Source organism: Phyllostomus discolor, chromosome 3 (genome assembly GCF_004126475.2).
Source record: "Phyllostomus discolor isolate MPI-MPIP mPhyDis1 chromosome 3, mPhyDis1.pri.v3, whole genome shotgun sequence".
Lineage (NCBI taxonomy): Eukaryota > Metazoa > Chordata > Mammalia > Chiroptera > Phyllostomidae > Phyllostomus > Phyllostomus discolor.
The window spans coordinates 109,113,291-109,139,936 of NC_040905.2; the positions used below are offsets into that span (position 1 = coordinate 109,113,291).

The following is a 26,646-nucleotide window of genomic DNA, read 5'->3' on the forward strand; positions in this document are numbered from 1 at the left end:
CTCTAGAAACTATTAGAAAAAGCCTTCTGGGAGGCTGCCACGAAGCTCTGAGTTACTGGAAAGAGAGGAAAAGAAGGCATGTTTTTTTTTAAACCAATGTATCAGTAACACAATGCCCTGTACGTGCACTGTCTGTTAACTGAACTCAGTCTACTGACAGTTTTTGTATTGGGCGGAAGAAGGAGGAAGCCATAAATTAATTGAGGCCATTGCTTTAATTACAGTAACCAATGGAAGTTCTATACATTACTAAATGTAAAACAGTGTGGGCCTGATTTATGTATGTTTCTGCCACTTAAATCATTGTTTTATGAATCCCACACAATTACTTCCATAAAATCTGCAATCAATATATCAATTAAAAATATGACACTACCACTTGCCCTTGACTTTCATAAAAGTGAATAAAGGAGATGATTTTGCATTTTGAAAACATTTAGGTTTCTGAACATTTGCCTGTGATATCTGATTTTTTTCCTGGTTGTCAGGGATAAAAATTTAGGGGAAATCAACAGTCATCTTCCTTTTATCTTAGGATTTGTCCTCGTCCAGATTGAAAGCTGTGGCTTCCATGTAACTATACTGAAATACACTTGCTTGCATTGGTAAGCATGGAGAACCACACAGAAATGGCTACTGGAGAATACTTCCTTAGCCCTTGAAAAATAAAACAGGCACCTCTTTGTCAAGGTGCTTGTATGGACTGAATTGTGCTTGCCCCTCACCCCAAAACTCAGGTGTTGACCTCTAAGCCCCAATATGACAGCACATAGAGATGAGAGGTAATTAGGTTTAGAAGGTCCAACCCATGGCCCATGGGCCATTTGTGGCCCAGAATGGCTATGAATGTGGACCAACACAAAATTGTAAATTTACTTAAACATTATGAGATTTTTTTTATGATTACATGTTGCAATGTATTTAGTGTGTGGCCCAAGACACTTCTTCCAGTGTGGCCCAGGGACACCAAAAGGTTGTACACTCCTGGTAGATGAAACCCTAAGGATGGGGCCCTCATAAAAGGATTAGTGCCTTTACAGTGCCATGTGAAGACACAGTGAGAAGGCCCTCATCTATGAGCCAGGAAGAGGGATCTCACCAGAACTGACCATGCTGGCACCTGGTATCAGTAACAAAAGAAAACACAGGTATATTTGCCTACATAATTAAAATTATGTGCTGAAATGTAAGCAAAATCAAATGGCCAAAATAGGATAGAGGTTGGCAACATCTATCCTATTCACAGGTTATTCTCCCTAATGGATAATTATCTCTCGATGTGAATTAAAAATAAAATGAGAAAACTCCTAGGAGAAAGGGGCAGATGTGTATTGAAAATAAACAAGAGGTAACATCCAACAATTAAATTTGTGAAGGATGATGCTCTTTACTAAGAGAAAGGCAAATGCTAACTGGAGCAAATTGAGATGCAGTCTTTCAACCATCCAATTTGCAGTATATGCATGTGCTGGCAAGAATGTTGGGACAGAACCAACAATCCCACGTTTGGGAGCCCAGATGTAAAACTTGAAGTGCTGATGTGTTAGAGTGTATGTAAAAATGTTTACTGCTATCTATGTTGTCTTTATGGAGAGGATATAAAAAGGAGGAGCCTGAACTACTATGTATAGAGAATGGTTGAATAAACTGTGGACCGTCCATGCCATGGAACAGCATGACAGTATCAAAAGGCTTAATGGGAGATGGTCAATGTGTGCTATTAACTGAAACAAAACATGAGTAATATGTGTACTGTGAACATAATATGAATGTGTGTACTCCCTTCTGTATAAAATCATACTACTAACACCTCTATTGCACGTATGTATGTCCTTTGCATTATTATGAAAAAAATGTGGACAGATACTTACCAGATAGTCAATGTGGATTACTTTAATGGTATATGTTTTTCAATAAAGTGGGGATGTTACCATATTATTCCATACTTGCATGTTTGTATTTATTTCCATGTTTCCCTGATTATAGTGAGCACAGGTCACTTTTGCTATTTAAAATCTACCCATAAAATTGGAAAGAAAATGAAATAAAGCTGATAATATTTACCTGCTTCTGGAAACATCTACTCCATTTGGAAATAAGGATGAGTGATTGCTGGCTTTGGTAATCCATGTTGGACATGGGCTTTCCTATTTATGGAACCAATGACTTAACACTTCACATTTCAACAGATAAAAATGGGAGTAATGCTTTAACTTGGGAGACAGGTGACATGTTCTTTACCGTCTTATTTCTGCCTGGAGACATTTTTGATGTTATACACTCACTCACTGCATGCAAACAGTACTAACTGCACCTGGTGCCTTCCACCCTGGACAGATGAAGCCTACAGACCACTGGCCATAGTGTTTGTGTTGTTTGCTATTGAAGCAAATACATGGTCAATTAATGAATTCAACTTATTTTAAAATAAATAAAAGTGTTTTATTAGTTTCATTTCATTGATTAAAGTTAATTTTAAGACAACAATATTATTATTACATGTTTTACATTTGGGACAGGGTGATATTGCAGCTTTTTGGAGTTTTGCTTTGATTTCAGTTGAATAGAAAGTAGGCCCATTGTGCACTCTGGATTAGTGGTTTCTCAGGACATGTGATGACCTGTGACACAACTTGAACTAGGGTTTCACACTCGGCCACAGGGGGTGAGGAGGAGAACCTGGAGTCATTTGGGGTAAGATGGGAGGTTCTCTGAGGTTAGGTTGTGTTGACACAGCCTGTTTTGTTTTTCTCTTAATGTTTTTATATCCTGGGTCACATTACTAGGATGACTCACTTAAGGGGGGGGGGCCCATTATGCAAAAATGCATCTTAAAAAACAACTTCAGTAGGAGTTATTTTCATTACTGAGTAATTCAGCAGCGCTCCTTTAAAAACCATCCCCCTTACTGCATTTAAGGGTATTATTTACAGATGATGAGCTATTTGGCTAGAAAGAAGGACAATTTATGTCTAAAACATCCAAGGCCAGTTAAAGAAGTATGAAAAAATACAAACTCAGGAGTAATCATGAAGGTCATAACACATAGGATACAATTTACAAAAGTGTAATATACACACGCTTTTCTCCAGCAGCACAATGGTTACCCCAAAATGAGAAATATGTGCCTTCGAGTTAAAAAGCAGGTGAATCCTAAATTATTGCTGAAAAGTAATGGAAGCTCAGCTTTTGGGGAAAAGGCTGCATACTTAGAGAAAAAGAGGCCACACTATTCAGAGCTCAAAGAGAAGACCACAGTTAGATCAGAAGTGGAGGGAGGAAAGGTGTCTCAGGTGACTGTGTATGCATCCTGTGTGTATGCCTGTGTGTGTATGTCTGTGTGTGCATGTGCAAAAATGACCCTTTACGTGCTGGATGAGTAGAAAATGAAGTGTGACATTGTGCCAGAATGTACACCTTAATCTGTAAGAAGAAACCCAAGTAAATGTTGCAAGAAGCCAGCTAACCACAAACAGCCTGGCCCAAAAAGGCATTGCTGACTTGGAGAACTGAAGGAGAAGGGAAGCCTCAGCCACGTGTCTTAGGAGGAATGGATAATCTTTACAGTCAGCAACAAAGCATGGTCTCAAGCTGAAAACAGTAGAGAAGGGGAGGTCTTAGGTTGGCTGCCCTAACCGAGCTTGTCAGTCAAAATACCATTGCTTAAGGGGTCAACAACTGTAAAAAGGCAACAGTTTTTTTATTTTGTTTTGTTTTGTTTTGGGATAGGAGGATTAGCTATTGTTATTTTTTTAAAACTACTATATACAAGGACATTTACTTTCGTTATTATTTTTTAAAAAATTGCTATCAACCTAAGTACCCCAAATGGAGGGGGGATAGATTAGACTGTGATATCATTAAACAGTAGATTATTATGAGATTATTAACATATTTTCATGAAGTACACATAACATGATGGTAAGTGAAAATAATAGGATGAAAAATGTGTACATGACATAACTGATTATGCAATTTTCAAATGAAGGGTGTTGGACACACATCATACAGTTTCTATAATTACTATAAATTTTTACTCTGAACATCATTTTAAAAAGTACCATTATCAACAGTGAAGCGACAGTCCCATTTTCTATTTTCAATGATGAAATAGACACTTTAAATCAGAGATCAGCATACTTTTTTTTGTAAAGAGCTAGATTATCAAGATTTAAGGTTCTGTGAGCCTGAGCCACCTAGTCCCTTTAACCTAAATCCATTCTTTCCTCACAAGCCTTGCAATAACAGGCTGTGTGCTGGATTTGGCCCCTGCACTGTAGTTGGCTGACAGCTGCTTCACATGACTTCATTTCCACCATATGTTTCACCTGTTTTCATATGGAGCACTTGTGGCATAGTCTATATTTGACATGGATGACACACACTTTCCTTAAGACACTTTAGAATAGCTGCACCTATTAAAGCTAGCCCTTTTTCAGCACTTAATTTATTTTGTTCTGTTCTGAAAAGTAAAATATAAATGCAGCCTCTGATTATAGAAAGCTACACTGTCCAATATGCTGGCCACTAGCTTCACAAGGCTTGTTAGTGTAACACTAATTGAAATTAAATAAAATGAAAAAGCCAGTGCCTCAGTCCCAGGAGCACACGCGTTGGACAATGCAGATATAGGATATTTCACCCCAGCTGGTTCCATAGGACAACCACCTTAAAGAAAAAGCAAAATAGTACTTTGGAACTCTCCTTCAAAAACAGTATTTATAGAGAAGAGGGAGGAACCAGTGCAATGCAATGACAATGAGATGTAGAGTCAGATTGGACCAGGAGAGAACCCAAAGGTTAAATCATTTCCCCAGGTTTGGAAAAGAAATCTGCCACACACTGGTTGTGTGACCGGGTGAGTTACCCCACCTCTCAGTGCCCTTTGTTTCCTAGGCTGTAAAGAAAACATCACAAAACCTACCTGGTGCAGATTTTGCAAGGATCAAACAAGGCTGAGCTTGTGAAAAGGGAGAATAGCATTCTAATCTATGAGATATATGCATGAATATTTACACTGGCCCAAATGGGACAATTTTCATAAACTCAGAAAGAAACACTTCTTGTCAGTGTGACTAGATTTTAGCTTCTTGGGGACCTGGAATTTCATGAATGTCAAAACTGCTATTGAGGATTATACTCTGGGAGGTAGAAGCACTTGGCTGCTCCCATGACTTGAAGCTTTCAGGGATACTCATATTGCTCATTATCATGTTTTGGGGTCCCTGTTATTACTTCTAACCTTTGCTCCAAAGCAAAGAGTTGGGTTTGTCTCAGCCTTTGGGAATTGAGATGCTTGGTTTGGGCACATGGTGAGGTTTCTCCTCTGTCTCTCATCCTCTTAATCATCATGAGCCTGTGGCCTCTGTCTCTATCGCCCCCTTCTCTAGCCAGTCTCAGAAGCATCCCTCCTTCTCCCTGGTCTCCGGACTCACTCTTGAGCACTGATCTCAGTGAGGACTCATTTGAGTAGTTATAGGAATTTCAGGGTGCACACACTGTATGAAATAGATGACAAGGTCTGGACTGTGGCTAGGAGACTTTGGGGGAATGGGGACTAACTGGCTGGGGACAAACCATGGTAGGATCATGGAGGAGACTTTAGGTCCTGCTCTGGGAATTGGGGTGGAAGTGGGTCTTCTTCAGAGCATCCATCTCAGGCAGAGAAATCCTTATTTTTTCCACCTCAACATTATGATCTAGCTTCCATAGTTATTTTGGTTTCCTTCCCCTAGCTCTTGAGGGGTATACTTATATCTACTAAAGAGCCTTTATATTGTTGTATCCCCCAGTTAAATGTGGAGACAACCACACTTTTTTCTCTCTTCCTCCCCCTTCTTAGTGTACTCATATAGCCAATGATAGAACGGCCTTGCAAACAAATCATCAGCCCACAGTAGTAATATCTCCCACAGTGAGAAAATTGTACTCAAGAGGACTAATCCAGCACCTTTTGCTGGGGTAGGGTGCTGGTTGAATGACATGAATATTTTACTTGAATTATCTGCATACTAATTTACAAAGCTGTGATAGAAGGCAGGCAATGAGCTGAGGCTTTCCCCCACCCCTCCCCCACCCCAAAATCCCATGTCCCATCCATTGGACCCAATCCTGACAGGTCTTCACAAAGAATGGCTGGGACATCCGGGAAGTGAGGATTCAGACGTAATGAGCAGAGGGATTAGACGCGAAGGCAATGGGGTAAACAGAGACATGCTTACAAAAATCAAATTCACCTTGTAGGGAGCCACACGGGAGGGTGGTGCAGAGGGAGGGAAAGAGAACTTACATGGCAGGGAAGGTGACTGGACTCAGAGTTATGTCACAAAACAAAAAGAGAGCCACAACATGGGCTTACTTGCAGAAGTATATACAAGTGAACTGGGGGCACTGTACATGGAAGATCCCTCCTGGTTTGCCTGGCACAACAGCACCGTGCCTACGAAAGAGAGAGAGATAGATGGTATCTGGTTTGGGAACAGGCACACTACACCTGAGAGATCAAGGCAACGAAAATGAGAAAGGCAGAGAAATGAAAACATAGCCACGCCCCAGAGTGCATAACAGGGACCCCCATAGCAGCCCCCTGCATTAGCCAAAGGGAGTCGGTGAAAGCCCATTCCCAGCCCACCAAGGTCATGTCACTTGTTTTCAACATGGGGCTGGACTGGTGCGGTCCAGCTGCCCCAGGACCCCAGTTTCAGAGCAGTAATGCCATGCTCAAAAGGGAACCTAGAAATTTCAGAGAAAATGAAATAACAAGCATGAATTAGACACTACTTAGCTGTGTGATCATAGCAAGTGACTGTACCTCTCTGTGCCTTGGGATTCCCATCTGGAAAATGTGGTGAATATACCTACCTCCAAGAGGGGTTGTGAATCATATGACTGGAAACATGCCCCCAACAAAGGGGCTGGCACATAATTGTTATTCAATAAATTGTAAGCACATGCATTGGTATGTTTACAGAAAATTTTTCCTCCTCCAACTTAAGTTGTTCCAAGTAAGTTCTTCAGAGGAAGAACAGAAATAAGACAGGGGAAAAAACAAACACAATTTTTGCCATTTCTGTGACCCACCAGGACCCATTCTGGACCCAGAGGATGAGACAATCTATGACTTCTGCACTTCCTGTTTCATTCCTAAAGTCCCCAGCCTTCCATTGGGAGAGGCTCTGTCACTAACCCTGCAAACCAACCCCAGCTGCATTGCACCACTGACTTTCCTCCGCCTGATTTAAAGCAAAGGGCACCGGGCTTATCCTTGCAAAATGGAATTTTACAGAGGAGAAGAACAGTGGAATCCTGAGATAGCTCCTCAATCTATGCCATGTTTTGCACAACCACCCCACTCCAAGGATGACCAGGGTCAGGAATCTCAGGATATCAATTTCGCTCTCCTGCTGCTGCAAAGCTCAAACGAAAGGCTTTGAAAAGAGTGAGAGACACATTTGAGTTTTCAGCCCATTACTGATGATGGAAATACATTCCTGGGGTTTCTGTTCACTTCCCTGTCTGGGCAAGGTCAGCCGCCCCCATTTGTTTCAGTATTCTCCTGTCATCATCACAACTGGAAAGCAATCTGCCACAAAAGGAAGACTGTACCCTCAGGGAACCTGACACTCACCTGTACTCTTGGAAACTTGACCTCGGGTGGTGAGGGGAAGGGGCGGTTCTGAAATTTTTTTGTATCTTGCCCAAGTCTGACAAAAGTGCAGTTAAAACTTCCACTGTGAGTGGGGGCTTACCAAAGAGAGAGGGATTGACTGCCAGATGAAGCCATTAAGAGACAGTCATCTTTCCTGAATTACAAACCCAGACACAACTCCAAACCCAGACACAATTCCAAAGGTGGCCTTCCTGACTCTGTTCCACCATCCTTCAAGTACTAAGCCAAAACAGAGGGATCCCATGAGGAGATGAGAAGCCATCCCCAAGTTCTACTTCTCCCCTCTGTCCCCTGTTTCTGTGGATTTTGTACATCACAGGTGGCACACACAAGGCCTGCAGGCTGAATCTGGCCCTCCATCTTGTTTTATCCGGCCCGGCACCCTGTGTCTACCTGGTGGCAGCGCCAAGCTCTTGCTTAACTGTTAAGGAGTAAGTTACACTTATACAGTCCTAAAATTACATTTGGCCCTTTGAAGGCTGATGTGGCCCCCCGTGAAAATGAGCTTGACACCCTTGTTGTACATTATTTCCAGAGTACACTAAGATTCTATTAAAATTCCTCACTCATCTCACCCTCCCCCAACACCAGGTTGGCCCACTCCATCCAGTGTGTGACAAGGAGAAGTGGTCCCTGAAAGGAAGTTCTATCTGAACTTTCTAGTCCCTCTCCCATTTACCCTGGTGTCCTGTGCTTACAGCCAGAGGACAGCCCCCACCCATCTCGTCCTCCCACAAAGGCCTAGATGCAAGAGTGAAATTCACTGACTTCCTCTTAGTAGTAAATATATTAAAACTCTGGATGTGTTTGAGTCATAATCAACCTTTGCTAAACTGACAATGCTTTCTTCTTTCTACTTTAGTTAAGGACAGTTTATTGCAACATAAGACACTTCACATGGTCTAATTTCTCCTCAGTGGGTATTTCCAGTTCTGTAAAGAAACTGATCTACTGTGGAGATTAACAGCAAACAACTGAACTTCAGATCATGGGGTGTGGGATCTAAAATCAACCAACAGGAGGCAGGACACTCAGCAGAAAAGACAGGCTTTAACCCCTACTCTACTTTATCAGTGAAACTCATTCTGACTTTGCAGAGGTCATCTGCATGCCTTGTCTCATTGCTAGAACTCTGAGAGAGAAACTCATGTTTCTATAGGATATAGAGAGAACTACCAAGTCACAGTCTTCTAGGGTGAGACTCAGGCAGGTGGATCATGAGAAAGTTCATCTCTTTCATGTATACTCTTGGTTAAAAATCACTTTTAAAATGAGATCTGAAGTTTCTGGGGTATGTAGGGTTCAAAAGAAAAAAATATGTAACTGTAGCAAAAATATATCCAGAAGGACATTTTAGCATGTGCAGTTAAAACCATAGGGTCAATTTTCAATAACCTCAATGCAATGCAGGCGTCCCATTGGGACACAATATGGATTCTCTCTAGAAAGCTAAACCCTGGTAGGGCATAATGAAGCTTTCCTAATTTTCTTATGCTGTGGGTCCTGAGAAACTGGACTGAAATAGCCTCTTTGGATGCCCTCTTAGTACACAAAAAAATTCTTTATGCAATGATTTTGACCTTTGTAAGACAAAGTCTATACTCACAGAACTTGGTTTTGATTTTACCTGAAAACATCTTCCAATTTAATTTGCAAAGTACTTATTGCATGTTCTCTTAGTACAGTGTGACCTTTTCTTAAAAGAAAGCTTTGAATTAAGCAAAAGCAAAGCAGAGGAGGAAAATACTGTAACCTCTGTGGGGGATAGTAATGAGTGTTTGTTTAAAAAGTGGAAGTCCAATAGATGATGCCATACAAGCAGCAGTATCAGGGGTGTTTACAAAGTCATTGGCAGCACCTTGTGATACAGCTGTCTGATGTGTCTCCAAAAGTGAGTCTTCCATCCATACTCCATCACACCCCAACACAGACCATTTACTTCTGACTACCAAGAACTCTCTACAAGCATGGTAACATCCTTAGTCTTGTGTTTTTGCTTATAAAGCTCCCTATAATTTAAGTAGGGCAACTTTGTTCAGTTTATATTCATTCCTTAGGACTGACCATTAATCGATTCCCATATCATCCCTTCCTCTTGGCCTGGAATTCTCAGAATCATTCCCAACACAGCTTCTAGGCAGTTACCACCATTCAATCAGAGTCAGTGAAAGGGATGAAACCTCCATACTAGCCCTGCTCTTACTGTTAAGTTCAACCATATGAAATTGACTGTTTGTTTCATGTTAAATAGGATTGAATGTTGGCAACTTCACATAGTTCAATTTTTAAAGAAGCCTTCTCCTCTCCCCTCTGTGTAGTTTAAAAGTCAACTTCTCTCCTCTGAGTCACCAGGAGTTATTTAATTATTCCCTCTTTTATGCTCCTATCACATTAAAAATAAAATCTCCCTAGTAGATCCTTTTTCATGCCATATTACAACTTTTTATTTAGACCTTGGTCTTAGCTACACAGAATTCTCCTGGGTCAGAGGCATATCATTCTTGTCTTTTTATCCCAAGCCCCCAGCAAAAAAACCTGGCCCTCAGAGGGATTAATAAATATGACTAAAAATTATATGTGTAAACAATAATATAAGTGAAACCACTTCAAAATAGAGCAGAGCTTCTGCTGTGCACATCTTACCCTTCAAACCTTTAGAATGTTTCAATCAGGGAAAACCAGCTTTTGAATTGAGCTAAAATGAGATCTAAAGCAACATGTCCAAAGAACTGTTTGCAAAGATAACAAGAAAGTAGTTATTGTGACCACTGGACTGATAACTACCAGACCTAAAATTAAAAACATTATCTAGAATTAGCATCACTTTGTTATGTTACCTGCACCAATAGAAATCCCTCCCTTCTATTGATGTAATTGCTCCCCTGCCCTCCTCATAAACACTCATTGCCTTTGTCTCCTAACTGGAACACTATTTGGGTTTCTGCCTGAATTAATGATTCCAGAATAGCTATTCTTCTTGATCTCAAATAAATGCTTGCTGCTCCTCATTTTGAAAAGCTTTAAAAATTTTTTTAAGTTAACATATGTTTTTAAAGACCTCTCCATTTGTTTCTTTCTTTTTCTTCTTCTTCTTTTTTTGGCCAAAAATAATGCTTTGTCCAACCAACCTTTCTGGAGTGGGCCTTCTTATGTTCCTTTTTTTATAGCTTGGAATTTGCATGCTTGAGGTTCACATACAGTTATAAGCTGTATCTACGGGATTCATTTCTTTCCTCTTTTCTGGTTCTTTTAAGATTGAGTCATCCAGTTTAACATGACACCTAGACAGTCTGGTCATCCATTCCCTAGAAAGTTGATGACTGTATCTGCAGCTGTCAGGGAAGGGGCTTCACGTGACAGGCCACAATCTCGGAATAATCAGAGCCTTTTCCAAAATCTGTCATGCTTGGTCACTCAGAGTGCCACAATCATCAACATTTCAAATTCTGGCAAGATGTCCATAGGGCCACTCTCAAAGAAGACTTGGAATCCTCCAGTTGAGAGAGAGTGTGCCAGGGTCCGTGTTTCAGATGAGGCAACTTAGCCCTTTCTTACCTGGAGATTCCCCTGGCAATCATTTGTGGCCTTGGAGGGGCAGAGAAAAGCCTAGAAGGGGTGATTTCTATCACAGACAGGAAGAAGAAGAAAAAGTAGAAACTTTTGCTCTAGCCCTAACCCTTAGGTGAAGAAAATGGGCTCAAACCTATAGGAGCAAATGTATGGTTTCACACCTGCCTGCCCTTGCAGGGGTTGTTTCTTCTTGGGAAACCCTTCCCTACCACTAGTGAGGACCCCTGGTCAAAATCCATTTGTAAAATGAGATCTGAAGTTTCTTGCAGTGCCTCATTTCAAAATAAAAATAATGTAATTGAGAAAATTTCAGGGGAAAAGGGGAAGGGTTTACAGGAACAAGTATGAAGGACACATGGACAAAAACTAGGGGGGTGGAAATGGGAGGGAGGTGGGGGAAGGACTGGGGGAGTGGGCTGGGATGGGAGTAAAAGATAGAAAATTGTACTTGAACAACAATTAAAATAAAATAAAAAATAAAAAATAAATAAAAAGAATATAATTGCAGAAAAATATATCCAGGAGGACATTTCAGTATTATGCACTTAAAATCATAGGGTCAATTTTTAATACCCTTGATGTAATTTAGAAAGTCCTGTTATCCCCTGGGAATTCTGTTCCGGACTCGGCTCTGGCTTCTCCTCTTAGAAACTGAATCTATTTGCCTCTACTTGGCCAGGTTCCACTCTGCTTTTTCAAATTGTGTTGTAATGATCTATTACTGAGCATCCTTCTATGGATGCTGCAAACTCCATGAGGTCACGAATTGTGTCTTAGTCTCCTGTTGGTGGTCTGAGGGACCTAAGCTAAGAGGCAGGAAGCAACTGAAGAGAGAAACAAAGGGGTTCCTGATGGGAAGCTATTTACACTTTCAAGAAATAACATTAGAATGGAAGAGGGGAAGGAAGGAAAGAAAGGCTGTTTTGCAGTGTCTGTCTATTCCATATTAGTATTTTACAGGCAGAGTTCTAAACCAGTCCAGTGATGAATGACTAGGCCCTTCCTATAATCGCTGAATTAAAAAAAAAAAAAAAAGGTCAGAGGTGCATATCAACTGCCTAGCAACAGGGAGTGTCCAATTCCTTTAATTAGCTTCAAGGTTACTATGGGTTAGGACATTTGGAGAAGGATTCTCTTATCTCTATTAAAATGCAAACACACACACATACAAACACAAAAAAATAACAACCACAACAAAATTTATAAAGTAGCTAACAGCCAATGGGAATTCTGGAGCACCCACTGTGTAAGTAAGGTTCTGTGTATGTCGTGTGCTATCTGTACATCTGCAAACATCTACATTCTGCTAGTCAGAGTCCACTTGAAAACAGCCCTTTGCTGGGGTCCTGCTTTCCTAATGTCACTTAGCCTAGTGACTCTGTAAAGTCACCAGGAAAGTCCCAAGGGCAAACGGTCAGTGAATGCAGGAGATTGTTGCAGAGCTTCCTCCCTCTGTCTTTAGTGCTCAGCTAGGAAAAGATGGGGTACGAGTACTACCATTCATTCAACAGGTGTTCATTGGCATCTACATGCAGGCACTGTGTGCCTTCTGGGAAATACCGGCTGAACCCCATGTGCTTTTCAAAAGGACAGTATGCCCTCTTTCAGTACTCATATATTCAGGAACAAATATGCATACAAAGAACGAAGGGATGATTCTGAGTATCAACCCCACAAGCCTTAGACTACATGGTCAGTTATTTTGCTCATTGATAAATGAAATTTAAAAATAATTTTGGAATGATCTTTATTAGACATAATTATGGTTTTGTTAAAATGTTCATACTATATTGCTGTTGTATATTGCAGTCATAACTAAAAATGATCAATAGTAATCATCATCACTACTAGAAATAATGATTTGGTTTTATATAAAAAAGCTTTTATTCATATTTACTGAAGAATATTTATACTGCATTTTTCTCTCCCTAGTAAGAGGGTCAGGTAGTGTTAGCCCTTTTTTACAGATGGGAAAAAAAAGTACAAAGCAAGGATGCCATTTATGAAAAGCCTTATTATCAATCAGAGGCACATTCTAGGTGAGAAACAAGCTATCTAAGATCCTTGACTATTTTGTTATCAATGACTCCTTCCTGCTTCCATTGTTGAGGAATAATTTTTAAAAACATTTTTAAAAGTGAAAATAAAAGTAGGAAAATGTTGGTCATGATGGGAAGAACAAGCCCTGAGCTGGGGAGAGATGGACACTCACTGAAACGGAAACCCACAAACTTCTACAGCAGCAGGACCTTGGGTGGGGGGTGGCAGTCACCCAGGTTCTGCAGCCCCACTGGTTCCCATGATCACCTGCACCATCAGGATTACCTGGAGACTTGTTCAGCACAGACTGCTGGGTTCCTTCCTAGAATTTCTGATTCCATAGGTCTGGGGTAGAGCCCAAGAATTTGTATTTTTAACAAATTTTTGTGTCTGTGCAGGGACTACACTTTGAGAAACACTGGAGAAGTGTCAGTCCCCCAAACGTCAATGCTGTGTGTTCTTTCCTTCCTTGTATCAGAGGTTTTCAAAGCCCATGAGAGTATGAGGGTCACTTGGGGAGAGTGTTCAATGAGGTGCCTTCCCAGGCCCCACTTGCACAAGAGTGTGAGCCAGCAGGTCAGAGGCCTGCAGTTCTAATCAGCAACCCGGGTGACCCTGATGCTGCAAAGGTGCACTTGGGGTAACCTAGGCCTAAGCTCATCTCTGCATATTTTGGAAGAAAGAAAAAATGCCTATGTGTTTGTGTGTAGATGTATGTGTATGTGTGTGTGTGTGTGTGTGTGTGTGTGTGTGGAGAGAGAGATTCTGAATACTAAGGTAGAATGTGTTGATTTCACCTTTACTATTTTGTAAGTTGACAAACTTTGCCTTTTCTTTGTAGCATTTAAAACAAAAAAAGAGTCCCTTCTGGTTCTAGCTATTCTGTCAAATCCTCTGGCGGCAGGCTCATGAAGAAGGAGCATAAACTCACCAAGTGCATCAGCCTGGAGAGGTGACTCTTGCTTTGCCACCCAGGGGAAGATATACACATGCTTGCCCTGCTGTGAAGGATTAAATGTGTTCCCCCCAAGTCAAACATTGAATGTGCCTCAGAATGTGAATCAGAATGTGCCTCAGAATGTGACTGTTTTGGAGATAGGGTCTTTAAAGTGGTAATTAAGTTAACATGAGGCCATTAGGGTGGCCCTAATTCTATATAACTGGTGTTCTAATAAGAAGAGGAGATTAAGACACAGATAGACAGAGGGAAGACCATGTGAAAATACAGGGAGAAGATGGCCAATCTGTAAGCCAAGGAGAGAGGCCTCTGGAGAAGCCAACCTGCCAACACCTTGATCTTAGCCTTCTATCTTTCAGAATCGTGAGAAAATCAATTTCTGTTGCTGAAGCCACCAGTGTATGGTACTTTGCTATGGCTGCCTGCAGTTACACATCCCCCCCCCCCCCCACGTCACAATGAACCTTACCCTGAGGATCAGTGAGGCACGATACCTGTGGATCCCCTAGGAAGTGTCAAACTTCTGTTTGATAGAGAGGCCTGGGAGGTTGCCATGTGATTTTTGCCAATGTTAGTAACTGCTTCCAGTTGACACATTTATCCAATCCTTCAATGAGTTGTAGATGCCTTTGCGTTTACACATTTTTGAACACAGACTAGCATTGAAGTGATCCATGTAAGAATACCTTCACAGCTAATACCTAATGCTTTTATACTTGCCTGAACAATGAGCTTCTCTGAAGGGTTGTGGTAGAGTTTTAAGTAGAGAGTTGTTTCCATTTAGGCACAGATGTTGCAGATGTTTATCATTCTTATAAATCAAATCATGCTTTAATCATACCAGGGAGATTCCATATTTAAAGGTAACCTGAAATGAATCTGTGTGTAGTGGAAATAATCTCTCATGCTCATTTATTTTGTAAGTTTTGGTTTTTTATAATATTTAAAAATATATTATCACCTATTTTTTCTTTTTACATAATACAACTGTGGTATCCTTTCAACTATACAAAAGGATACCACAAAGAATCTCTATACAAATTTCTTCCTGATTATTTATTTTGTTTAAAAATGTAATGATTCATTAAAACTGTTCTCTTATTCTCCTGCTTCTAGGATTTAGGATAATAGTGGCTTTTACAAAAAAACATTCATTGACTCAATATGATAATAAACATGTTATCAGTAGTAATTACCATAATTGCTTACTGAATATCAGGTAAGTGTCAGGCAAACCTGTTCGGCATTTAACATGGATTATCTCCTACTCTTAACAACCCTGTAAGACAGGTGCTATTCTTACATCCATTTAATAGAGACGCTAGTGAGACATCAAAAGTTTTAGGATCTTGTCCAAGGTCATGCAGATAGAAATCTTGTGGTACTGAATACAAATCAAACCAGCCAGACACCTGCACCCATGGTTTTAAGGCCAATCTCTTAAATCAGGTGCAGGCAAGCTACCGTCTTTTGGTCAAATCTGGCTTACCACTGTTTTTGTATAGCCTATGAGCTGAGAATGATGTTTACATTTTTATATGACTGAGAAAGAAAACAATAGGAGAATAAGATTTGGTGACAAGTGAAAAAATTAATAAAATTCAAAGTTTGGTATTTGTAAATAAAGTTTTATTGGAACACAGCCACACATTCATTTACATGTTATTTGTGGCTGCTTTTATACTGCAAGAAAGAGTTGAATACTTGCAACAGAGGCTTTCAGCCCACGAAGGCTAAAATATTTACTATTTGTACCTTTACAAAAACGGTGTTCTGACCCCTGTTCCAATGTCTCTTTCCTGTTTGGAAAATCACTAATAGTAATGGTCTCTCAGAACAGCAACAGCCCCTCCCCAGTAACCTGTAACTAATTATTTTAGAGGGTATCATTTTATCAATACTTGCCAAAACCTTAACTTTATTTCATTTTTGTTAAATAACAACCAAAAAATTTAAAAGACATGTTTCTTTTCAAAACTAGCCAAAAATTTCTTTTGAATTTATTGCTGTTCAGGACAAAGAAACAGGAGAAATCTTGGTCTTCTATGGTATTTATGGAAGGCTAGCATTCAACCACAACAAAAACAATGAAGGTAAGTTTTATTTTCTAAAATATTTGGCCTTCATGGTGATGGGTATCAATATATAGACAAGGTCTAGCTTAGAGCCTTGCTCCTCAAATTCTAATTATTATGCACCTGATGGACTCTTTCAAAATGCTGAGTTTTATCTAGTGGGTCTGGGGTGGGGCCTGAGATTCTGCATTTCGAATAAGTTCCCAGAGAATGCCCAGGCTGCTAAAAATAGTAAAATGATAGGAACTACATAAGCAACCTCAAGTACAGTCAATATTAATGAAAGTAACCATTAAGATGCCACTGAGTTTTTGGTACTTGACCACATATTGTTCTACATGAATTGTATATATTTTTCTTATTGAATCCATAAGAAGACTAAGGCTGAGAGAGAGAGAGAATTATGAGACAAAACTGAAATCCAAGCCAGTTTTGCCTGATTCCAAAGCTCAGACTTTCTCAAAAAGCTTATTGATGGTGATACTTGGTCCTGTGGGGATCAAATATCCTTTTCAATCTTGGAATGATAACTATCCACCAACCTCATTTCAACTAAACCATGTCTGAGGATCCTGCAGTGAGTGGCCTTTTGTCTGGAAACACCAGGCTCTTCTCATAGATAAGGAAGTCCCACTTGCAAGACAGAAATAAGGCATGGAGGAAGGGAACACAGAGAGAGGAGGAGAGGAGAGGAGAGGAGAAACCATGAACTTGTAAGGTCTGAAAACACTGGAAAAGCATTGGCTTTAGAAACTTTTACACATAGTTTCATTTCCTGTACTCATTCACTGTAAGTTTCTTTGACTTTGGGCAAGGCATTTCACATTCCTGAGACTCAGTTTTCACATCTGTAAAATAGGGACAAAAATATCTACTTCACTGAGTATTGTTATAAGCATTAGAACTACTATATAAAAGGGCTTGGCAAATAGATAAACAATAAGTGGCCTCAGTAATAATAATAATGGAAATAATAATTATTATTTGGAATCTGAAAACATGGCACTTTGGAAACTCATTTGTTCCCTCTTCCTTTGAGAAAGAAGTAGCAAATTGATAACTAGTGCACTCTTTGGCCACTAACATAATGCTAAATGTAATAGAATTAATGCAAAACACTTTGAGATTGGAAAATAATTGTAAATATTTAAATTAGGGAAGTTTTACTGTTAAAAGACAGAATCTGGCTTCTTTTGTAGGAACACAGAGACGGGGCCATATGGATTGGGTCATTATTCCTGCCTGGCAAGGCCATATAGGGTGATGGGGAAAAGCCACTCCTTCCTATAACTGAGACATGGCCCCTCTGACTTGTGTTGTTAAATACTGATCACACAGCCTCCTCCTGAAGACATTTTAGTTTGTTGTCTCCATTCAGGAGGGAAAAAATAGCAACTGTGCTTTAGCTGCAATCAGCAGAGCTCAGAAGAGTTTACAAATTTCTGCAAAGGACCTAGATGGCCTTCTTGTCTCGCTCTCATCTCCTTAGGGACAAGAGCCTCTAAGGTGATAAAGAGTTCAAAAAACCTCCTGGGGAGCCTTCCCTAGTGCCTTCCCCCCACCCATATATTTCACTAACTATTATAGAACTTTATTTTAGGAAGGACTGGATATATTTGTGGATTGGGGGTAGACATTCATCTTGACAGTTCTTCCTGGTCCAGAGTATGTTTACATTCCTGACCCCACTCTCCTGGTGAAAGTAGAAAATACACTTCAAATTTGAGGCTCTCAGAGAGTATCAGATACATTCGTTTAAATATGCCCAACACACACACACACACACACACACACACACACACACCTATGGGTTGAAAGTAAATAGAAAATTTCAACTAGTGAAAATTATTTTAAAAAATGGCAGAGAAGTAACATAGAGAGTTTCAATTTTTACAATACCATATGTGTATCAAACACTAGAAACATATGAACAGACTCATATTTTTTCCAGGGGAATCATCAGTTGATATTGGGGTGTTTGTGTTTATAAAATGCTACTGGGTTTAACTCAGTGATAAGTGTACATCAATTAACCTTTGCATCAGATTTAAATGTATAACCCATTAGCTAATTTAATCTCTCAAACAAATAACAGCCGTTGGCATTATCCTTTGAATAATCCTTGTTTAGCTTTCATAATGGTATACAGTTTAATGAAAAACTCATTAGAATGTAGCATACAGCATAATTAATTCTGGCTGATTCTTTGGGTGTAAATAGCAAATGCTGATGCTGGATTTCATTTTCCACTGGCTTTATTAATTTTTCATAAACCAGTATTTCCACTGCAATGGGTTGTAACAGTTCTATAGAAGTTCTAGAAATGCATTAACTGTCATTGATGTAGTTAATCCATGTAGGTTTTGCCATCTGTGTGCTGGTTCCTCAACACTACACTTTTAAAAGACAACAGGACAGCTTTGGGTCCTACTTGGAGAATGAGTATCTACATATAATTACCATACAGAGCCTTAAACAATCTTTGGCCAATTTATCTCTATTTACACCAGAACTCAATCTTGAGCTAATAACAGTGAAGTACACATTTTGAAAAGAACTCTAGAAGTGGGAAACAAAATATCTTCAAAACTAAATGTTATACAGTAAAATGGCAATGCCAGTTAATATATACATAAAAACATCACCTCATTTTTAAAAAAAAAAATCTCTGGGAATTGACTTTCCTAGAAAAGATTTAGACACAATCAGGAAACAAGTTTTATAACAGCCTTAGGGTTGAGCACCGGTGTAGCAACCTGGGGTTTGTGAAGACCAGGACCTCTGGGTTGGTGAGCAGTTGCTGGTGTGGCCTTGCTTTTGTCAGCTGCCAGGACCTAACCTACATACTAGTAATATGGTCTCATAGGACTGATGTTTATTTCAAAGGTAGATATGGGTGCTACTTCATCATCAAGTGTTTTGCTTGTTTCATTTTTTTTTATTGTTCTATGTTTTTATCAGAGCTTTCAATGGTTGCTTGTGGCTCAAAGGATAAATTCTAGAATTCAGATTCTTTTTTTTTTTAAGATTTTATTCATTTTATTTTTAGAGAGGGAAGGGAGGGAGAAAGAGAGAGAGAGAGAAACATCAATGTACAGTTGCTGGGGGTCATGGCCTGCAACCCAGGCATGTACCCTGACTGGGAATCAAACCTGTGACACTTTGGTTTGCAGCCCATGCTCAATCCACTGAGCTATGCCAGCCAGGGCTTTAGAATTCAGATTCTTTTGTACAGTATTATCAGGTCTTTGCAACTTTTCTCTAGAAGGTCCCCTCTGATCTCAACAGATCAATATTTCTTAGCTTTTGAGGGAAACCTGACTTTGCCTCAGAAATTTCCATTGTAGTTGAAAATCAAGTACCCATAGTTGTTTTTGTTTGTTTGTTTAATCTTTCTCAATGCATTCTGAAGATAAAGGTTGAGAAATTCCTTTGGACACTACCAAACTCCTACTTACCTCTACAATAATCTTACCCCACTTTCTTTCCAGGTGAACTCTTACTTATCCTTCTTCAAAACCCAATTTATGGTACCCCTCTGACTCCCAGTGCAAGTGGTGGTTATTTCTTAGTGCTCCAGCAGGTACCATCCTTTATTCTACACTGAATCTCCTTGTTTGTTAGCATCCTTCGGGGCCCTGCTCAACTCTGGAGGGAAGGACTGCTCCCACAGCTCTCCTCACAGGGCTTGGCATGGCCCAGGCCCTCAGTGCCATCACGGGAGCTAAAGGTGAATTGATGCAAGGCAGTGGCATGTGTTAATTTATACAAGGCTTCTTTCTTTGGCCCTTCCTTGATGAATATCACATACCGGAGTGACAGCCAGTGAACCTTACAAGTTCCTGCAGTGTGTAATTGCTAAACCTGTGCAATGCTAAAAAACAGCAACAGCAGTGAAACTCCTCAAAGCATAAACTAGTGGCTTTGTGTTTATTAAATATGGACTTCTGAAGCAAGGGTCAGCAGAATAGAGCTGTGGCTTTCACATTTTTACATAGTTGGAGTTAAAAAAAATCACTAGTTCCTGACACGTGAAAATGATATGCAATTTAAATGTTGGTGTCCTTAAATAAAGTTTCCTTGCAACACAGGCAAGCCTGTTCATTATGTATTGTCTGTGGCTGCTTTTGTAGTACACCAGCAGAGTTGAGTAGTTGTGATAGAGACCAGATGGCACGCAAAACCTACAATGTTTACTAACTGGCCCTCTACTGAAGAAATTCGCTGACCCTTCTCTAAGCGAAATGCCACACATTTTTTTAAATAAATAAATTCATCTGGATTATACTAGAATCAACCAACACAGTGGTATGTCTTTCCTCACCATGACAACCACTGCCATCATTATCACCAATGTTATATAATCTGAACTTTTCACCTTCATTTTTTTCTTTAGTACAGGAAAGGGTTAACTCAGCTGGGCTACTGGAACCCTGCAAATTCCACCCCCCTACGCTCCCCTACAAAAGGCTAGTTTTTAGGACAGGCCCTTAGTCAACTCACAGGAGATAAGATCTGAGCCCTCAGAACAGACTACCTGATAAGAGGGTTTCTGGATGCCTGAGGCCTTAGGCCACACAGTACCAGTTTGATAAGGTAGTTTACTATATCCATTTGAGATTTGGGGAATGCTTGTTTTTGCTCTGGGACCTAAGTTTTACGTAGCTGAGGACAGTCACATGGATGTTCCCTGTCTATGTGACTGACTCCCAGATAAAAACCCTGAACACCTAATCTCAGGCGAGCTTCCTTGACTGACAGCTGCACACGTTGTCAGACGTCACTGTGGGGAAAATCAAATCCCTGTGACTCCACAGCACAAGGGGAGCACACCCAGAAGCTTTTTCCTGGGCTTCTGGGTTTTGCCCCATATACTCTTTCTCTTTGCTGATTTTTAATCTGTGTCCTTCTGCTGAAATAAAATGGAACTGTAATTATAAGAGCCTTTTCGAGTCTTGTGAATCCTTCTAGCCAATCAGAGTGTGGTTTTGGGAATCTCCAATACAGCTCTGCAATGTATAATCAAACTTTATGCTTTCCCTTTCTGGAGTCAAAAATCACAAGGAAGGCCCAGAAGAGGAAATATGTGGGCAAATATCTCTCTTTAAGTGCTTTGATCACTATCGATTATTACAGCTGTTGTACATCTTTAGCAGTAGCAAGCAGTAGAGCATAAGAGTTATTAGGATATTTGGTGTGCTTTACTGGTGTGCTTCTATCAGGACAGGAGTTTTCAGCCTTATTACCATCAACATTTTGGGCCAGATCGCTCTTTGTGGAGGGGCGGGGAGGGGCTATCCTATGTACTGAAGGATGTTTTGCAGCATCCCTGGCCTCCACACACTAGATGTCAGTAGTGAATACCTATCCTCCCAAAGCGACAATAAAAAATATCTCTGGAAATTTCCTAATTCCTCTGGGGTGGAATGGGAGTGGGGATCACTCCCAGTTCAGAACCATTGATCCAGAATATTGGATTAATTAAAGCATTTGTTGGGGTAAGGTGTTTAATAAAAAGGAATGAGTTTTGGATTCACAAAGATAGGTTTGGATCCAGCTCTTTGGCTTTCAAAGTCAGGAACCTTGGGCAACTTAACTTGACTGGATTTCTGATTTATCTGCAACACATAATGACATGGACCCTGCCAAGTTGTTTCCATGTAAATATATGTAAAGATCCCAGCATGGAGTTTAGCATGTGTGTAACATTAAATACAAAGGTGCTTTGATTAGTTACTATAATATTCTGTGACTTGATGGATAGAAGACATCGGGGGTGTGCCCTCACCTACTCCTATGGAGGAAACTGCAGAGCAAGGTAATGAAAAACGTGGGCTTTGAGGTTAGAGAAAAGACCTTTATGTAATAAACACAGTTGTTCTACATACTAGTTTTGTGATTTAGGGAATGAGATAATGCTCCATGTAGCCTTGTTTTCATCATTTCTATAAGAAAGATAATGCTATGACATTCTTTTGAGGATTTGAGGAGATGCCAAGTGTTTAGCACAATGCCTGGCTTATAAGTGCCCCAAATTACCTTATGTTGCTGATATTTTGAATTGCTTAGTATATTGATGATGTAGCCTGAACCTTTCCCTATGAAATTTAAACAGAGCCAGGTATTCAAACCTCTTCTTCCTCCACAGCCTAGATGTGAGCCTCCTACAACTGTCCTGTAGCTCCCTGCTTTTGAGGAGGTCTCCTTAATAGACTTTCCATGCAATGGAAGGGAAACCCATTTATTTAGGAAACGCCATTTTTAGCACATAAGCAAGGTCTGAAGATCAAAAAAACAGAAAAATCCACAGGCTTCATAAAAGCTGAGATGCATTCCCTTTGTGGGACAAGGAAGAACCCAGTTAAAAATGAAGACCAAATCTGGGCAGGGATGGAGTGAAATCTGATAAGACAGATGGGGGAGGAGAGGAGTGAATGAAAGTGAGTTGCAACCAAAAGGGGAGACAAAGGTAAACAGATGTAGGAGATAAAAATCTTCAAAGTGGAACATTTCCAGGCTGAAAATCCTTTGCTTGGGGACTTAAATCTGGACTCTTCTGTTCCAGTTCATCGAAGTGTACTGCATTTAATCTCGCAGATGTGTAAATTATACAAAACATCTCAGAGCCAAAGGTCATTGTTCATAAGGAATGGCTCCTTATTGCAATGTGGCCCATGGTTATGTGTCTAGATGAGTCTGGTCCTCTGGGTGGATGTGGGAAATGTTAATGTTAAGAGGGGTGCCTGAATATTGGCTGCTTTGAGGGGCTCAGAGTGGTAGCAGGTAACTGTCACCCCCACTCCACTCTTTCAGGATGCTAAGGTAGTCACCCCAAACAGGGCACGCTTTGTCGCTAGTATTTTGGCAGAGCATCCTGAGCCCAACCCAAAGTTTAGGACTGTGACCAACAGAAGAAAAGCAGCTTAGGTCAGGGACTACGGTTACCATAGGTTCAGGATAATCTTACTTTTTTCAGATGCTATTGTATCTAAACATCAGGAAGGGAATTGGAAAGAAGTCCACCTAAAAGTGTGGCTGAAGGTCATTCTCTTAACTGTAATGGACTCAGTCAAATGACATGGGTGCGGAAAGCAACTGAGAGGGAGACCTACATTATCTTCTTTTGATCCAAAAGCCCATAAAAACCAGTAATCCAAGGTCAAATACAGCTTCCCTTTCAAGATAAGCAATCACAGAGTGCTACATCCATCCTCTTCATTTTTAAAATTGATATTGAGATTTCAGTCCACTTTCCCATCACCTCACCTGGTATCCAGTCACATGGTCCATGGCCAGGCTTGTACTGATGTGGACGTAATTGAGGTGACTTCAGTTATTACACTAATCTTTTATATTTTTATTTTACTTTACTGCCTATAAAGTTATTTTATACTCATTATCTCTTACCCGATCCTACCATAACCCCAGGATAACCTACCATAAAGACCTGACCTCCTTTCAAATGTGACTTCAGCCAGGTATGCCCTTCTTTAAGTACATGTTATTTATTTCCCTCCCCTTGGAAACAGAAACTTTTATTTTTAGGAGGAGTGTATGTTCAGGATCCCCTTTCTTCTCTGCACTACGCCCCCCGCCCCAAACCCTGCTCATAATTATAGTCTCACCAATACTATTTTTCATCATCATCTTCAAGGTTTTTGAGTGATTTACTCTGTCCCTTCCTACTATTGACTTGAATTGTGTGTTTCTTGTCATCAGAACCTAACTATATCTTAGATTTGCATTGAATTGAAAGATCCTTTCCTTTCCTTATTGATCTCTACTTGTGGAGTAATTTAACTGGATTCCAATTTTCCTTTGCAAGTGAGGTGCTCTCCATCCATGGAAGTGAGTTATGCGTGTTCAAGTGGTGCATCTTATGAATCTTGTTAAGCTCTGCCGCCTTAGAACTCCACTGATGGAATATTTAATCACAGAAATGAGTTGGCAGATATGATATACAGTGTGGTTAAGCTTTGCAGCAATCTTAGCAGCAATTGAGAAACAGATGAATTTGCCATTTGTCAGTACCATGTCGACATCTTTGTATAACCTTCTGTTATTTATTTTTATTTTGTTTTACTTATTTATGAAGATTAAAGTTGCTTCTGATCAACAGCTTCCTGGGCTAGATATCATGATTATCTTTCAAAGATACCACTTTGTAAAAATCTTTTTTATTAGCAAGCAAAGGGAATTTCTCGAAAAGACAGGGAAACTGTAAGAATCCCATTGAGCCTTCTTTATTGAGATTCTTAGAAACACTATTTCTTATTACATTAAATAAGTTGAAGCATGCTACTGGGAACAAATATTTGTAGATATTCTACCTCTATTTAGGACCTTCAATTTTCTTTAAATTCTAAAATGGAATGGCCATAAATAGAAGCTAAAGCCTTTGAGACCTACCTGGACTTTTTAAAATTGACCTAACAATCTTTTGTCTTGAGAATAAGCCTCAAGGAGTCGGAAGATGATAAGAATTAAGAAAAATAATCAATGCTGTTTAGTATAACAGGGAAACACCCACTTGTCTTTGTAGAAGATTTATATATGTTCGTGGGATTAAGCTGATTTATGTATATTTACTTTTGGAGATTGTGATGGATAAGCATTTCAAAGACTTCTTCCAGGTCTGACTTGATGAGAGTTCAGAAGAACCACCCTGAATGAAAGACCTTCCATAACAGCTTTCTAAATGCTTCCTCTGGAATGTGCACGCGAGGGATAGTGCATGTCATAATTTATCAAAGCAAATTAATACTGTTCAGCTAGTAATTAAAGATCCTCATTAAGAGGTGCAACTGCTCTCCCCACCCCCACCCTGCGTTAGCAATAAAAATGCACTCAGGGCGTCAAGAGGTTATATAGAAAAATCAATAACCTGCCATTTTATAATTAAAAGAGAAAATAAATGTTAGGGAAAAGACCACTAAATTAGGAAAATTACCTTTAGAAGAGATTGAAAATATCGATTTTAATTTACAAAATATGTGAACTTTTCATGCCCCATTCTGAGAGACAATTGGAGGCTGGGTTGTTAATTCTGCATAAGCTTCAGAAAGTCAATAATTATACTATGGGGATATTATGATATGTGTCATTAACACAAAATCTTATATAGAGAAATGGTTAAGAAGTCTGGCTTTCTCTCTCAGGCAGATACAGGGCTGGCCTGCTAAATATCCCTAGCAAATCAATGACAGGGTCTTCATTTCAGCCTTGAGGCATATTCAAAACTGTAGAATGCATCCAGAATATTTTTATACCTGGGGAAATTTAAAATGCCCCCGAAATTTTTAGTCATGAGTATTTAAATGCGTGACATTAGTAATTATACCTGGTTATAGCAATGGATACGTTCTACAGATACATCTTTACATATACAAAGATGGACAAGAGTGGGTTTACAGTTGTGAGTATACAAAACAGTTTATTCTTGTGTTATTATTTGTTAATTATTATGTTATCTATTTGTATTACAACTGTGAACCTACTTTTGCCCATGCCTGTATGCATTCCATAGATACAGGTGACTGAAACTTTAGACTTAAGCTAGCTGGAGTCTCAGTATCCACATGTCTTCAAATATTTCAAAGGAATTGTTCTGGAGTATTGAATTTGCAGTAATATTTCCTCACATTTCTCAACATCACAAACTCTGGCAAAAAAGGGAGAGCTTCTGATTAAGGAGAGGCCAGATACTGACAACTGAAAACTTGAATGTTCAGATTTCACAAGTATCACTTACTTATCCATGACCCATTTTTTTAAGTTTTAAGTGTTTTGGAACAACTCATAGAAATAATCATTTGGCTGTTCAAACTCCTTAAAGCTTCCCCTGACACAAGTAGAGAACATGTTTCAATATGGTGTTGGTGGTGGAAATAATCCAAAATAATTATCTTACTTCCTCCTCTTCTTTAATTTGACTGGTCTAGAAGTATGGCCCACTATCACAGGGCACAGTCAGTAAGAATTACGACTTTTAATATTCATAAAAGATAAGGCAGCTGTGTAAGCTGGTGGTAAAGAACCCAGCCTCTTGATTCTAAATTCTAGCTGGCTTCTTATCGGTTATGCAGTCTTAGGTCCATGATGCAAACTCCTTCAACCTTAATCTCCTCACTTGGAAAATTGCCACGAGGGTTTAAACACATTAATTTAGGTACAGTGCTTAGAACAGTGCCTGACCATGGAAAATACCTGGCCCATATCAATCCTTATTGAAACGTATTCTTTCTCTGTAGCCCAGTAATTTAACAGCTGAGGATGGGCCCAGGGCTAAATTAAATCGCTGTCCTGAAAGTTACACAGATTAATTTATTCTGGTA

General features: G+C 39.7%; 1 protein-coding gene across 14 annotated transcripts in view; it reads right to left on the reverse strand.

The window, feature by feature from the left end:
- The window catches only part of RBFOX1 (RNA binding fox-1 homolog 1), a 1,508,648-nt gene that overhangs the window by 75,347 nt on the left and 1,406,655 nt on the right, over nucleotides 1-26,646 (reverse strand). For all 14 annotated transcript variants that reach the window (XM_028527782.2, XM_028527789.2, XM_028527774.2 and 11 more), the window contains one exon: nucleotides 6,359-6,439. In XM_028527782.2, coding sequence (XP_028383583.1) covers nucleotides 6,359-6,439 — 81 coding nt within the window. The remainder of the gene's footprint in view (nucleotides 1-6,358; nucleotides 6,440-26,646) is intronic.